At 35.7% G+C, this 16,615-nt stretch overlaps 2 protein-coding genes across 2 annotated transcripts in view; both read right to left on the reverse strand.

Annotated features, from left to right (window-relative positions):
- SPAG16 (sperm associated antigen 16) overlaps window positions 1-16,615 on the reverse strand; it is a 1,175,972-nt gene that overhangs the window by 168,985 nt on the left and 990,372 nt on the right. The gene's annotated exons all lie outside the window — the stretch shown is intronic.
- LOC122745937 (mitochondrial transcription rescue factor 1-like) overlaps window positions 1-16,615 on the reverse strand; it is a 49,033-nt gene that overhangs the window by 27,765 nt on the left and 4,653 nt on the right. The window contains 1 exon segment of the mRNA XM_043991396.1: window positions 4,293-4,385. Coding sequence (XP_043847331.1) covers window positions 4,293-4,385 — 93 coding nt within the window.

The following is a 16,615-nucleotide window of genomic DNA, read 5'->3' on the forward strand; positions in this document are numbered from 1 at the left end:
TCATTTAAAATATTTATTGATGTTTGCCTCATTGATAACAGCAAAAAATAAAATAAAATAAAATTTAAAATAGAAGACCCCTTGCAAAAAACCAAAAGATCAAGAGGAGGAGAGATCTTAAACATCACAAATGTGATTTTCACTAATAAAATTGTGAACACAGGGACAGCTAGGTGGCACAGTGGATAGAACACCAGATGGAACACTGGAGTCAGGAGTACTTGAGTTGAAATCTGGCCTCAGGGGGCAGCTAGGTGGCACAGTGGATAAAGCACTGGCTTCAGATTCAGGAAGACCTGAGTTCAAATCCAACCTCAGACACTTGACACTAGCTGTGTGACCCTGGGCAAGTCACTTAACCCTCATTGCCCCAACCAAAAAAAAATAATACAAAAAACAAATAAAGATAACAATAGCTTGATTAAAAAAAAAAAAAGAAATCTGGCCTCAGACACTTGACACTTACTAGCTGGGTGACCCTGGGCAAGTCACTTAACCCCAATAGCCTCACCTAAATGAATGAATGAATGAATGGATCGATAGATGAATGGATGGATGGATGTTTGGATGAATGAATGAATGAATAAATAAATAAATGGGTAAGTAAGTAAATAAATAGATAAACTTCCCTATGCTAACAACAACAAAAAACAAAAACAAATAAAATTGTGAATAGCCTTGAATTGAAACATTTTTTATGACCCCTTCTATTTTTCTATAATCTATAAGTAAAATCTATAACAAAATGACTACCATATCTTGGTTCTGTCATTACAATAGCAATTCTTTAGGTAGTCACAAATTTTACTCAAAGAAATTGCTATAGTTGTTCTGTAACAATATATTAATATTTTAAAATATGTAAAATGGTCACATTTTATCAGTGAAGGAATCTAGTAGTTAATATCTCACTCAAGGCCACATAAATACATACATACTAAAGACTCCTGAAATAACACCTAGGATTCTTGTTGCCTTTCACATATTGTCTTTGCTAGAGAATATTTTTTCCTTTCCTTACTTTTACTATACATGCAGAGATACTGCTCCAGGTTCCAGTGACCTTAATTTTGTTTTAAAGCGAGTCAGTAAGGTCCAAGAAGTGAGTCTTTGTTCATGTTCCCACTGGAAATAGCTGATGTGTCTCCTCCTCACCTACCTAGTCTTCTGCTGCAAGCTCTATCTGCAGTCACACATAAATGAAAACACCAGTCAACCTGATCTTTCAACTCTTCTACTTTTAGTACTATAGACTTCAACTCTGGAATACAGACATTTTAGCACTTTATCCTCTTTAATAGTCTCACAGGTATAAGTCTCTGGGTTTAAACTTGTCTCCCCAAGAAGATTTAAAGATCCATGTGTTCAAGGACCTGTTTCACATATTTCTTGTTAGCAAAATAAGTAAGTATGGTAGGGCAGCTGAGGTAGGAAGTCAGCAGCTGCTAATTATTCTCATGAATGTACCAACTGATTTCCTATTCTGGGACCACATGAAGCAAACCCATGAATCTAAATGATGTTGGCCTTCCATGTTGCCATTTGAAGGAGAGTGAAATGGATGTCTCTTCAAAGGAGACAGAGTGCATGGAGCAGTAGGTCCTAGATGACTTTCCATGGGGGGTTTTGTCTGTGCTCACTACTGTTACATGTGCCTTCAGAGAATTCTTTTGTGCCAGGCCATAGTCCTACATTCACCAAGGTGTTGGGTACAGAGGGCAGACATGAAGACAACATGTCAGTGATAGATCTGTGTCACAAATTGAGTAAAAGCTCTGTCCTAGAAGGTACCTTGTGAACCATTTACTTCCTTAAGAGCATTTTAAAGTCCTTACAGCCCATAGAGTACCTTGCAAACTACTAGGAATACAGTAGGGACTCAATTAATACCTGTTTAATCCACTATGGAATTTTCAGCTATCAAAATATGTTATTCTCTAAATACATCCATATTCATGTGGTGGAAATGTAATGGGTGAGGGATAATCATACTAAAAGAAAAAAGCTCTAAATTATTTGAATTTTCGTCATTTCGAGGTTGTGCACTATAAAGGTGGCCAATCATATTCCAATAAAAGATAGAGGGGAAGTCTGGTGTAGTAGAAGAACGCTCCATTGAGTCAAGGGGACTGGGTTCAAATACTTTGAAAATTACTGATATTTGTTTCTTTAATAACATGTTTAGTTTTAAAATGAAGGGAGTGATATGGACTCTCTATGAGGTCCCCTCCAAACTTAAACCTATGATCTATTCATTCTGGCACAATAGATATCTTAATTCACTCATAATAAATGATGTCGTTTAAGGAAGTGAATCATCACTTCTCTACTGTAGGGAAAGCTGGCTTCAGATACTTCAAAATTAAAGAAATCATTACATATCAGTAGCTATAAGAGATTTAATTATAGAATGTACCTTGGTTTCCACCTTGGTCTGAGGTCCTGCCTTTGGGCAGGATTCTGGTTTATAATTTTTATACCCATGATCACTATATTGCTACAAATAGGTTTGTATGCATTTTTCCTATATTTTATCATTAATAATAAAAACAAAATTACTATTAGCTGAAATGAATTTGCCTTTTCATCAAAAGAAAAGGGTAAGGAAAAATTTTTATTTCATCCTATAAAATTATTATATAGATTTTTTGTCGTTTAGTCAGTTTAGTCGTTTCTAACTCTTCATGATCCTATTTGGGGTTTTCTTATCAAAGATATTGGAGTGATTTCTGATTTCCTTTTCCAGCTCCTTTTCCAGCTGAGTAAACTGGGGCAAATAGGATTAAGTGACTTGCACAGAGTTACACAGTTAGTAAGTATGTGAGGTCACATTTGAACTCAGGTCTTCCTGACTCTAGGCCTGGTGCTTTACAGTACATTACATAGATTCTCCCCAAATAAATTATTTTAGCTGTAAGCCAGGGACTTTCCACTCTCCTATGTAATCATTTAATTTTACTAAGGTTGAAGTCAATTTTGGGGATGGTTGAAATTTTCTTTGGTGTGATGTAAACTTCAAGTGGCTGTTAAGTATATAGTCCCAACAGAAATTCAGGTACCAATAATATTTTGGTTTTGCTTTATAATCCCTGGTTTGTTTCCCTATGAACTTTTAATTCTTGGAACTAAAGTAGCTAGATTCAATTAGTATATATATATATGTGTGTGTGTGTGTGTGTGTGTGTGTGTGTGTGTATGCATGTATATATGAATATGAAGGTACATATATACTAATGTAAATTATTCACATTTATTAAATTATCATAAATAAAATCATATATCATATGTGTATTCATATTAATGTGATGAAAGTATTTTACTAAATATCTATCACATGGAGTTAATTACAGCACTTGTGTGGTATGCTTACACTATATAGTAGTGTTCTGTGAGTAACTTTTTAAAGGAATTTTTCACTTTACTAGTTACCACTTGTGCTTAATTTTTAAGTACAGACTGAATTATACTGATAAATTGTTTATGGAGCTGAATGCTTCTATTGCTGCCTTAATTACACTCAGAATTTCCTCGATTTAAATAATCCTCAAAATGCATACAAATATGAATTAAATATATGAATCATCATTCCTTGCTTTTATCTACTATACCAATTCTGCATACACAATTAAATATTCATGTTATTTTTTTTCTCATTTTTAAGCTAATGTAACTTCTAGTTGCTCATTTTCACATTTTTTTCCTTTTCTTATTTGCATTATAAAAGTTAAAGATCATCCAGGGATTTTGTCCTAAGGGAATTTATTCTAGAAACCCTAAATTAAATATCTCTCTATGTAAGTATTGGAGAGATGTCCATATGCTTATGTTAAGCCTGAAGGATCTCGGATTACCCCTTAGTTTGTAGTTATGCAGCTGTAATGCAGTTTAGATACATTCCAAAGCTGTTAATAGCTCAACACACAGAGACCTTGAAGAATAACAACCAAGGTTATTTTGTAATGTAATGCAATAAAATAAAGCAGACTCTCCCATGTATGCTGAAACAGCCAGAAATCACAATACTGATTTAAAACATATGCTTTTTTAAAGTCTTTAAAATGTGAGTAATTTAGCTGTTTTTACACACACACACACATGCATGCTTACACTCACACACACATATACACGCAAATCTTATGCAGAATTTATTGCAAACCTTGCAAGCTGCAGCACATAGGTAAAGACATAAATAGCAATTAAGAATTCATTGAAGAGCATAGTTTGGGGAATTATGCTGAATCAGGAAACTGAAATGCAAATATATAATCTTTGCATGTCTGGGGCCACTGCACCTGTGCCCTTGCTAAACCACTCAATCAGCAAGCACGATTCAACAGTCAAACAGTCAAACAGCAGCGATGCAGAACGGTAGACTAGAAATGATCCTGGTAAAACAGATGATTTATAAAAATAGCACACTGCATCAACAAGCATTTAAACCCACTTACTGAACTGCTATCATAACATCACAAGGAGTTTTTGCATAACTATATTTAGTATTTAGTTAATACCCTTGAAATTTCTTTGTTTATTCATAGTCTTTCCCCCCACCCCCCCATAGCTAAATGACAGCACCAATTCTTTAAAAGGGAAGAAGTAAGGATACTGCCTGGCTTTAATTGAACAAACATTCCCAGATGTCAGTATCCATTTCCATCAGTTGTACGTTTGCAGGCTAAAAAACATACTCTAGCAATAAAGAGATATGTCTCTTCTGGTTTCCTGTTTGTAAAATACAGTTGAATACATCTACAATACCTTGTAGTTAAGATGAAATTGCAATGTGACCAAGTTGACTATTTTCTCACAAATTACGCCAAGCAGCAATTTGTTTGCCCAGAGCTAGTTTCATCACATATTTTTTTTTTAATTCCTGCTTCTCTATTATTGCTACCTTAAAATCATGGAGTTAGATAGAGGAATAGAGAAGATATTAATTGCTTAGTCCCCTGATCTCCTGAAGGATGGCATTTAGCATATAGATTTCCATCCCATTCTGAAAGAGCTTTGTTGATTTAAATAGTTATAAATCTCATGGAGTTCTATTTTTTATCATCACCACAAAAGCTTTTTATTAAGTTGATATTGCATTAATGAGAATGGCAGATTAGTATAATAAAGAAAGAGAAACCTAGATTTAGAGTGAGAGACCTGGATTCATGTCTCACAATTGGGGGACATAGATACTGGCTGTTTGACCTTGGGAGAGTCACTTGTGCTCTTAGAGTTCCAGGATAAACTCTCTAAGACTGCAAGTGGCTTATCTGCATTGGTGGAGAGAATTTTCCCACTGAAACAATCCCCAGCCCCTCCTCCCCAAGACAACAACAGGTCTGGGGCAAATATTAAAATGCACAAATGCTCCCATAATATATATGCTAGAGGTAGAATGGTGTAGTGGGTAGAGAGTGGGTCTCGGAGTCAGGAAGACTAGGGTTCAGAACATAGCACAGCTCTATAGTAGACACTATATATAAATGCTCATCCCCTCCCCCTTTCTCTTCCCCTCTGTCACACCTTGGCTATGTGACCCTTGGCAAGTTACTCACCCTCTCAAGTTCCCATGGCAACTCTTGATGACAATAAGTTTAACAATGAAGGCATACCGAGTATCCTGGTTTGGGAGTTTCCTGTACCAATAGAATGATAGGTCCAGTCCCTATAGCCTAATCCTATATATTACAGGAAGCCAGAATACATTTGTTTACATATTGTAATGTTGATTGTCACTACTAGTGTTGCCTAGAATTAAGAGCAAGATTTTACATTAGACTCTAAATTTAAGGAGTTGTGATGATTAAAAAGTTGAGAGACATAGTTTCTGGGTAATTTCATCACTTTATTAATAAGGCCATCAGGTTACTCATAAAAGGATGGTCTTTAGTCATTTCTCTCAAACCAAAGACAATATAAGGCCACAGTTTATATGCCCTTGAAACAGTAGGTGGTTCATCAAACAGCAATCAAATCTAATTGGTTAACAAAATTTGGAGGTAGGCTATAATAAAATGAAGGTCTATACCAGACCACCCCCAGCCTTGGGTTATCAATTCAAAGAGACCTTCCTATCTAGACAAAAAGATCCTTCTCCACCCAAGTTTGAGTAGAAGCACAAGGAGCTTCCCCACCCTAGATTCTTTGAAAGCTTGGGATGGATCTGACCAAGATAAAGAGATTCAATGCAATCTTATTTCAAGGAGAAACTGGACCTCTAAAAATCAGGGCTTTGGAAGAAGGGGAGAAGTTCTGAATCTCCCCAAGATATCAGTTATTAATAATCATTTCTCACAAAGTGAATATTTTGCTTTTTTGTACTTTGCTGATGTTACAAAAGGTTGAACAGCAATGATTGAATGATGTTACTCAGATCATGGATTCTTGACTTTTTTTTCCCTGTCATGGTCCCCTTTAGCAGTCTGGTGAAGTCTATTGTCCCTTCAGAATAATGTTTATTTTTTAAATGCATACAATAAAGTATATAAAATTGCAGAGAAAAACTCTAATATTAAAATATAGTATCAAAAATATATTTTGTCAAGTTCACTGCACCAGGTTAAGAATTCCTGCTTTAGATTTTACTGGGAAAAGGATAACAAATACCTATCAAACTAAAATAAACTATATTATCTTTTAGAAATGAAAGCCATAGTTCAACAAGCAAGTCTTTCAAATATAGTGTGACTTTAAACAGTATATTTTTCTCAGGAAATCCCTTTGAGGTTTTGTAATGTAACTATTTTTTTTTCTCCCAGAAGTCTATTGCTGTCCCTTTGACACATTTACCATTAGTCCAGATGGTAAGGACAGCCTGGAAAATGGCTTTCTTGTTCAAAATAGAAGTGATGGTGGAGTAAGTTAAGGGATACAAATCTTATTTTATCATTAATTTTTTTTAAAGATAGAGTTACAGGAAAACTATACAAAGAGTTGAGACAAGAAATCAAGGTGGTATCCTAGGGCTCTTAGAGGTTTTTGAAGAGTGGCAAGGTAGTTTTTACACTCACATTTTTTTCTCCTTTGACTCAAAAAGTAACATACATAACTCTATTATTTGTGGCAATTTTTGACCCATAATTCAGAGTCTCATTCTGGGTTAGACAGATGATTTATGTGGAGAGCTCTTAAAAGCTGGCAAATTTTTGTATCAGAACTGTAATTTAAAAGTGTATTATGAAAGAGGAAGCTTCTATGACATACACGAAATTTACAAGGAAACTTAAATGAGAATCTCTGTGTAGACATACATAATCTATCTGGTTACATATCTGCTTGTTGTATCATGTTATATATACACACGTGTATATAAATAGAAATTTTTCACTGGGATAATAAATACATTTTTAGTACTCAGTCTTGTCAATTTTTATTTCATAATATATTGTCCCTTTCCATTCTTTAATGAATAGGGTATAGTATTTTTAAGCTTATGTAAACTAAGAAACTAATTAAATTAAAATTTTAGACTTGCAAAGATAAGAATAAGGAGATTCAGCATAATCAATTCAGCGAACATTTATTAAACCTTTACTATGTGCCAGGCATTATGCTAAGAGACCAGGAAAGGCAAAAGAGAAACTCACAGTCTAATGGGGAAACCAGTGTATTAATAACTATATATAAAAATAATAACAGGATAAATAGGACAAGTTGAAGGATATCTCAGAGAAATGAATTAACATTATGGAGGTCTGTGAAAGACTTCCAGAAGAAGGGGAGTTTCTAGCTCAGACTTGAAAGAAGCCATGATATGGAGATGTGGAAGAATCACATTCAAGACATGGGGGATAACCAATATAGATACACCAGGAGGAGAATCATGGGGTCTTGTCTGGGGTACATCAAAGGAAGATAATACCATTGGATTGTCAAAGATGTGGAGAGGGATAAATTATAAGAAGGCTGGAAAGGGAAGAAGAAAAATATGAAGATCTTCAAAAGCAAGATGGATTTTGTATTTGTCCTGGAGATAATGATAGCTCGCTGAAATTTATTGATTAGGAATGGAACTTGGTCAAGTCTATGCTTTAGGAAAATCACTTTGATAGTTGGGTATAAGGTGGACTGGAGTGGAAAGAGACTTGAAGCAGAAATTAACCAGCAGGCTGTTGTAATAGCCCAGGCTCAAGGTGATGAGGGCTTGTATTAGGGTCAATGGGAGTGTCAGAGCAGATATGCCAATAGTAGAATAAAAAACACTTGCCAACAGATTAAATATGGTCAAATAATTGGAGGAAGGATTTTAGATTGAGAGCACTTTTAATTAACCTTTTCAATCTATTTTTTTTTTTTAGTGAGGCAATTGGGGTTAAGTGACTTGCCCAGGGTCACACAGCTAGTAAGTGTTAAGTGTCTGAGACCAGATTTGAACTCAGGTACTCCTGACTCCAGGGCTGGTGCTCTATCCACTGCACCACCTAGCTGCCCCAACCTTTTCAATCTTAAAAATGAGCCTTTTTTTCTTTCACTGATGCCTTTTGCAGTCTGGTGGAGTCTGTTGTCCTCTCACAGTAAGATTTTTAAAGCACAAAATAAAATATATAAAATTACAAAGGAAATCAATAATATTGAAATAGTTATCAAAATATTAGAATACCTCCTCCTATATTTGCTTTCATTAAAAAAAAATGCCAATTAGATTAGTTCACTTCTTTGGAAAATGGAATTTTATTCCTCTCTCCATGTTGTTGAAGAGCTGAATTCTACTTGCAAACCTTGAAAAAGTGACCTGTTGCTAGCTAGTCATGCCAATGGGCTTGTTCCCTAGCAAAGGGATATTAGAGCCAATTAGCCCTTCAGGGGAACTAAATTTAACAGGCTCAGATGCTTTACTATTCATGCAAATAACTTTCCTGAAAAAGTTCAGGAAATTTCCTAAAAGGCAAAGCAGAGATAAATTCTTCTTTTTGATGGTACCATTAATTTACTTAATTGACTAACACACATCAGTACAATGCCTGCAAATTTTTTGCATCATGAGAGCTGTGATCCAACATTGGAAACCATGATTGCCCCTCTTATTTTTAATTAATTAATTAATTAATCAATCAATTAATTAATTAATTTATTTATTGCAGGGCAATGAGGGTTAAGTGACTTGCCCAGGGTCACACAGCTAGTAAGTGTCAAGTATCTGAGGCCAGATTTGAACTCAGGTCCTCCTGAATCCAGGGCCTGTGCTTTATCCACTGCGCCACCTAGCTGCCCTATGCCCTTACTTATAATATCACATTTGGTTTCTTTGAAACACTTTCATATAGAGTATCTGTGTGTGTTTTAATATATAACAGCTCTGCCAGGTAGGTTTGGCAGGAATTATTATCCCTATTTTCAAGATGAGTTGATAGAATCAGAGAGATTAAGTGAATTGTTTTTTCAAGGTCATAAAGTCTAATAAGTTGTAGAGTCTGAACTTGTGACTCCTAGTTCAGTGGATTTTCCAGTATATTGCAATGCTTTTATGAAATAAAGTCCTTGAATATTTATACTGAATCCTATTTTTTTCCTATATACTTAAATCCTAAAATTTGAAATTTATTCCTCTGAAAATGTTGGTTCCAAGGCTTATGATCATGCTTAAGAATAGAAAACTTCTAAATTCAGAAATTAAAAGAAAAACAATGATTTGGGATAAAGTGTTGTTAGTAATATGCAAAAAAATGGAAAATTATAAAATGGAAAGTCAAAGTTATTGTTTATTTTTGACAGCATTGTAGCTTTAAAATCTTAAGGAAAAGCAGCAATGATAATTAAAGTAAACACAAGTAGATGAATAATTTACCTTTTTCTTTTAAAAAATAAAATATGTCTTTCTGATATTGTACATGGAGAGCATGAAACTAACTGCTCAGATCATATTGGGCTTGTTTCTTTAGTAATTTGTGAAGGCTTTCAAAAATAAAAGGACTGATATTGACTAAATGCAAAGAAATACACAAAAGATGGCTAAAATGACTGATATTGTAAAGGTAGTTAACAATGAAGGAATACATTTGTGAGAATCCATAGCAAACACATGAAGTAATGGGGCAGTGCATTTACCGAAATACATAGCTGAGAAAACTTGACAGTTCTCTATAGTAAGGCATTCATTCTGTATATTACTAAATTCCAACTAAATTCAGCCTTAACTTCTATATATGTTGAGCTTTTTGCCCCAAATTCTATAACTAATAGACAATACTGTGTAATTGTGGGAATTTATTGTGATTTGGGGACCCTGCCTTTGGGCTGAGATTAAAACGCCTTAGGCCCTCAGGGTTTTTCTCTGTGTGAGACAGCTGGTACTCCTCCCCCTCTGCTTCAGTGGCCAAACTGAGAAGTCTCCCAGGCCTTGGAGCCTTGGAGCCCCAGCTTCCTTCCACCCTGAGGAGATCTGCCCTGGAGATCCCAGGATTGCCCCTGCCAGGGCCTGCTGTTTGGAGGCCCTGGGTGTGCAGCAGCAGGGCACAGCCCCCTTGAGCCCTGGGAGTGGTATGCACAGGCCCCTGGAGACCCTGGTCGTAGCCCTAGGGCAGCTAACCAATTAGCTTGATGTGTGTGGGACCCAGGGTTCCCAAGAAGAGAGGCCTTTTATATACCGCTGTACTTAGACAGTCTGGGAGGATGCCAGAGGAACTAGGATGCTAAGGAGACAGTCAGGGGGGCCGCTAGAAGAAGGTCAGTAGGTACAAAGGAGGCCAGAGAAACAGTACGGAAAGAGAGGGGGCTTGCAGTTAGATGGTGGAGGAGGATGCTACAGAGATGCTGAGAGGTCTTATTTTACTTTTGTTGCCTTTATCCCTAAGTTTATCCACCTAAATAAATCCTTTGCTGTTAAATGGAAAGAGGCTGTTTGCTTATCAATCCACAGATTAGACCCAGTTAGTTAAAATATTTTTACATAATCGATACAAATTTATTAAGTACCTACTATGTGCCAGGATCTTAGTGGTAGAGATACAAAGAAAGGCAAAAGTGAGTCCTTTCCCTGAAGTATTTCACAGTCTAATGGGGTAGACAACATGCAAAAAACTATGTGCAAACAAGCTATAGACAGGATATATTTTAAATAATCAAAAAAAAAAGGAAGGCACTAGAAGCACTAAGAGGGATTGGAAAAGGCCCCATTGCCAGGAGTCAGAAGATGGAATGTCTTGTTCAAGGAATGTTACTGAATTGTTCCTGGATTGCAGAGTATGTAGTGGGAGTGAGGGGGAAAAGGTCTAAGTGTAAGAAGACTAAAAAAGTAAGGGTAACAGGTTAAGAAGGGCTTTCAATGTCAGACAGAGGATTTTATATTTGATCTTGGGGGTGATCTTGGAAGTGATAGGAAACCAGTGGAGTTTATTGAGTAGACGGGAAACATGGTCAAACCAGCACTTTAGGAAGATTGTGGGCATGTTCATAGACAGTAGGGACATACTTGTGGTGGGGAGAATAACCAGAAAGCTACTGCAATAGTCCAGGTGTGAGGTGACAGAACTTGTATCAATGTGGTGTCTGTGTCAGAGTTAGTATATATGATAGATGATTGTAAAATTGACAGACTTTGGCAACAGATTAGATATGGGGAGGCATAGAGTGAAGATTTGAAGATGACACCTAAGTTTCTAACCTGTGTCCTTGGATGGATGGTGGTGCCATCAGTTGTAAAAGATAAGGTTAGAAGAGTGGGGGGGGAGTTTTGGGGGAAAGATAATGAATTCAGTTTTGGACACGTAGAGTTTAAGATGACTATAGGACATTAAGTTCAAGAAGTCTGAAAGGTAGTTGGGGATTCAAGAATGAAGATCAACAGAGAGATTAGGGAAGAAGAGGCAGATTTGAGAATCATCAATATAAAGATGATAATTTAATCCATGCAAGCTAATAAAATCACCAAGTAAAATAGTAGAGGGAGAAGATAAAAAGGTTCAGAACAGAGCAGTGGGAGGACACCCACAATTAGTGGGTATAACCTGGCTGAAAATTTAGCAAAGGAGAATGAGGAGTGGTTAAGTAGGTAGGAGGAGAAACAGGAGTGCATGGTATTCCAAAAGTCTACAGAGAGTGAGAAGGAGAAACGGTAATTGAGAGTCAAAGGCTATAGAGAAATCAAGAAGGATGAAGACTGAGAAAAGGGCATTAGATTGAGCAATTATGGCAACACTGGTAGTTTTAGAGAAAGCAGTTTCACTTGAACGATGAATTTGGATTGTCAGATTATTCAGAATATAGTGAAAGAAGAGGTTGAGACATCTACTATAGATAGCTTTCTCCAGAAGTTTATACAGAAAAGGGAGGAGAAATATGAGACAATATCTACTGGGGACAGACAGATCAGTGAGAGTTTTTTGAACATTGCCATGTTCATAGGCAGTTGGGAAGCATCCAGTAGACAGGGAGAAATTGATGATAAGTGAAAGAGTGGGGATTATAGAGGAGGCAATTTGCTGGAAAAGCCGGGATAGATGGAATGAAATCACTTATGAATGTTGAGGGGATATCCTAGGCAAGGTGATGGGCTGCCTCATGATATAAGATAGGGGTAAAGAAGGAGATAGTGGCAGAAGGCATAAAGGTGATTTAAGATGAATAGGAGATAAGAAGAGGGAGCTCTTGGCAAATGGTCTAAATTTTTTTTCAGTAAAATATGATACAAAGTTCTCAGCTGAGAGAATTGGGGCAAGTAGAACTGGAAAGTTTGAGACAGGTTAAAAACATTTGGAAGAGATGTTATGATAGATGGGATAGAGAGTCAATTATGGACGGGTAAAAAGCATTACCTTGACACAGTGAGGGCCCAGCTAAGGTTATGTAACATAAATTTGCAGTGGCTAGTCCATAGTTTCCTGAAAATCTGTGTTTTCTCCAGTATTTTCATTCAGTATCATATGGGTAGGAACCAAGGCAGTGGGTGGTGGCAGTGAAGTTCAAAAAAGACTCAACTTGGAGCTTGAAGATTTGGCTACTACTCCAAGCTAAAATGCTTAGAACTCGAAAACCTTAATAGGTTAGTCATTAAACTTCTCTGGACCATTGTTTCTTCATTAGTCAGAAAGTAATGATTACACCTGTCTAGTCTACTTCACAGAGCAGTTGTATGAATCAAATGGGATTATAAATATATGTATATGTAGTATTTACATACTACATGATGTACAAAGGGCTTTGTAACCATAAAGTGCTATATAGATATTAGTCATTGTATTTTTGTATAGATAGACTGAGACCAAATTTTCATGATAAAAATTAGCAATTATTTTGCAATGATTGGTCCTATTTAGAACATTAATTTTTGCATTTTGAAAGGAAAATAAAAGGAAAACAGGAGACATCCATTTTTTAATCTACTTGTTTTATTTTGCTATTTGTGTTTTACCATATTTACCAATTTGTTATTTACCATAAGTTCATATACTTGAAGGCCATTATTATGTTATTTGTATAATGCTCTCTTCACCTTTCCCAGCTAAATTGTCCAAATTCTCTTAAGCTTTCTTTGGAGGAATCTCTTCCTCATCTCTGGGGTTATTTTTTAGTTGTTTTTGGCAAATCTTCAAATCATCTGATTTCCATGTAGTGAATTCTTCAAAGATGTTACATACATCTCACAGATGGGATTAAACATTTTTATGGCCCATCATTTTTTCTAGTGAATACATTTGTTTATTTTAAAATATATTTGTATAATCAATAAAATGTCTTGAACTATGTGCAAGGATGTGCTATAAAAGTCGCTTCTATCTTCCATTTTAAAATATGAGCTTCTTGAGTTTAGGGAATGTGCCTTTTATTTTATCTATTGAAATGAGAATGTAGCTCAACTACAACTAATACATATAAAATACAGTGGATATAGTTGGATTTTGGTATGTGTGTTTGTTTTGGTCCAGGCCTCTGATTTTGTCATTGGAGGAAATTATTTGCACTGATAGAGATAACCAATTTGTTTAGGATTTAGCTGATACTTTTAGAGAATAGTGGGTGCATTATTAGTTTATAAAACTGTCCAGTGAGCCACAACTAGTCTATGACAAAGAGAGAACTTGAACCCATGTCTTTCTGATTTGAGGATCAGGCCTCTATCCATTATCATCTGATGAAATCTTCTCCCTCTCTCTCTCTCTCTCTCTCTCTCTCTCTCTCTCTCTCTGTCTCCCCATCTCTGTTTATATTTATGTATATCTATATCTATCTATTTATCCTATATGTGTACCCCCACATATGTGTACACACATACATATATATATATATATATATGATGAATTAATCATGATTTTTCCTTGCTTATCCATATAAATCCCTGTTCCTAGAATTGTTATCATAGAGCAGTTTATTAATTTTCTGGAATACACAGAAGTATAATAATATCAAACAAATTTGTAAATGTGTAACTCTGGTTTCTAGGAACTTAGATTACAAAAAAAGTGTAAATATAGCCCCACATGGGCTATATCTATCTGTGTGACTGTTAAGAAAATATATAGTTCTGGCAAGGAAAATTACAATGCATATGGTTGTATATAACAGCATCTTAATGGAAGAATTGGATTGTTTAACTCACCAAAATGTTTACTTTAAATTAGCCTGCTTTGTCATAACAAGGACAGGTTTCTGCCCAAAATGTTTGTTTTTGATTGTGTAGTCAGACCAAATGGTGTGCTGAATAAACATTACAACATCTTCCTAGTCATGCCAAAGCAGAATAATGCAGTTTGTGACAAGAGGACTCTTTAATTTACCTCATATTTATTTATCATTGGGAATCAGAGATGGAGGGACTTTAGAAATTAGCAATCTCATTACACATAGGAAGACAGTGAGGCACAGAGAGAATATGACATGGCTAGCTAATAACATAAGCAACACTAGAGTCCATGGCTTCTGACCCCTGACTCTTCCCTCAGGGGTCCCAGAAGGTATTTGGAGAACTCAGTCCTTGACCCTAACCTTCTTAACCATAAGGTTGATTCAGGTGAGTCCTTGAGAGTTTTTAAGGTCAGCAAACATAATTGTAAACCATTTCAAAAGGTGGGTTGTTGACCCTGATTCTGTGATATCCCTTTGTCAATTCAGAGAAATTCATTGCAATAGCAACTGAATCTCATCTATATCTTTCATGGCTAAAGAAAATATCTTACCTTTGCAATATGATTACATGAAACAAAAACATAAAGTCTAAGTACATTATATATAGATAGGATCATCCATTTTGTAGGACTAAAGGCTATATATGCAATGGAAAGAACAGGAACATCTGTGCAGAACAGGGACAGGGTGTTGGGTTGGAAAAGGAAAAAGAAACAGGGGCAGCAAGCACCAGCTCAGGAGTCAGGAGGACCTGACTTCAAATTCGGCCTCAGACACTTGACACTTACTAGATGTGTGACCCTGGGCAAGTCACTGAACCCCAATTACATCACCAAAAAAGAAAGAAAGAAAGAAAGAAAGAAACAAACAAACAAACAAACAAACAAACAGTTGTACCCCATGTATCATTGTCCATGGTCACTACAAATATGAAAAACTATGAATCCCAAATCTGTTAACCTGGAGTGTTTCTTTCCTGTATAGTCAGATGAGGCAACTATAGCTGATAGAACAGTCTGATGCAGTTGTAGGAATTTAGTAACCTGTTTGAAATTCTCGGATCCATTGGTAGTCATATTATTGCATCAACTTCAAATAATTATCATTAGTTGCAGCACTCTTTATAGAAAAATGGACCACTAGATGTGCCAGGTGAGTGAAAGCTTTTTAGGCAGAGGTTCCACTTTCAAAAAGACTGTGGTGTGGGGAGTAGAATGATTGGAGAAAAATTTGCCTGCAAGGAAAATAGATAAGGAGGATAAGACTGTGAAGAAGCTCTTATTACCAATTCTCATTTGATTTACAAGAATGGAAATATGTTCTGAAGGAAAGAAATGATCAGTGTGTAATGACAATAATCAGAGGCATATCAATCAGCAGGGAGATCATTATGATGAACAAGGTGAATTCAATGTTATTATTTATTGAATACCAATAGTATAGTTGGGCTTGTAGAAAATAGGTTGTGGGTTAGAGATGGAATGTTTTAACAGGCAATGATTTTGAAAAGTTTTATTCATATTATTTTTTAAAAAATATGTTCTAAAATGCATGTTGATATGGGAAGTCTACTTGGAGCAGTGATTTATCCCAGTGGTGATTTGTACTACTTCTATGAATTTCCCCCTTGTTTATGTTCCTATTTTGAGATTGGAGATGCAGAAAATATTTTGTTTAATTAGTGAATATTAATTATCAATACCCAGAGAGTCAATCTTAAGTTATACACTTGGGTCATTTGCCATTATATGCTCTTGGATTCTATTATTTAGTGAACTGTCAGAACCTTCACTGGTGTCCTGACATTCTAGCCATTATACACCTTTAAGTAAACCTGAAACTATAATACCAATTGAATCCATTCAGGTGTATTGGGAATTTAATTAAGAATAGATTAAAACTTTGATTTTTATATAGATTTTGGAAAGATACTGTGAAATTTACATAGTATGAAATTCTTGGCATATTTTCCTATCAAACTAACTTTCAGGCAAACCAGTGCTACTAAAATGTTCACTTTGCATTATTTCTCGATTACATTGAAGAAAGTTATATTTTTCTTTTT

The sequence above is a fragment of the Dromiciops gliroides genome, chromosome 3 (assembly GCF_019393635.1).
Source record: "Dromiciops gliroides isolate mDroGli1 chromosome 3, mDroGli1.pri, whole genome shotgun sequence".
Lineage (NCBI taxonomy): Eukaryota > Metazoa > Chordata > Mammalia > Microbiotheria > Microbiotheriidae > Dromiciops > Dromiciops gliroides.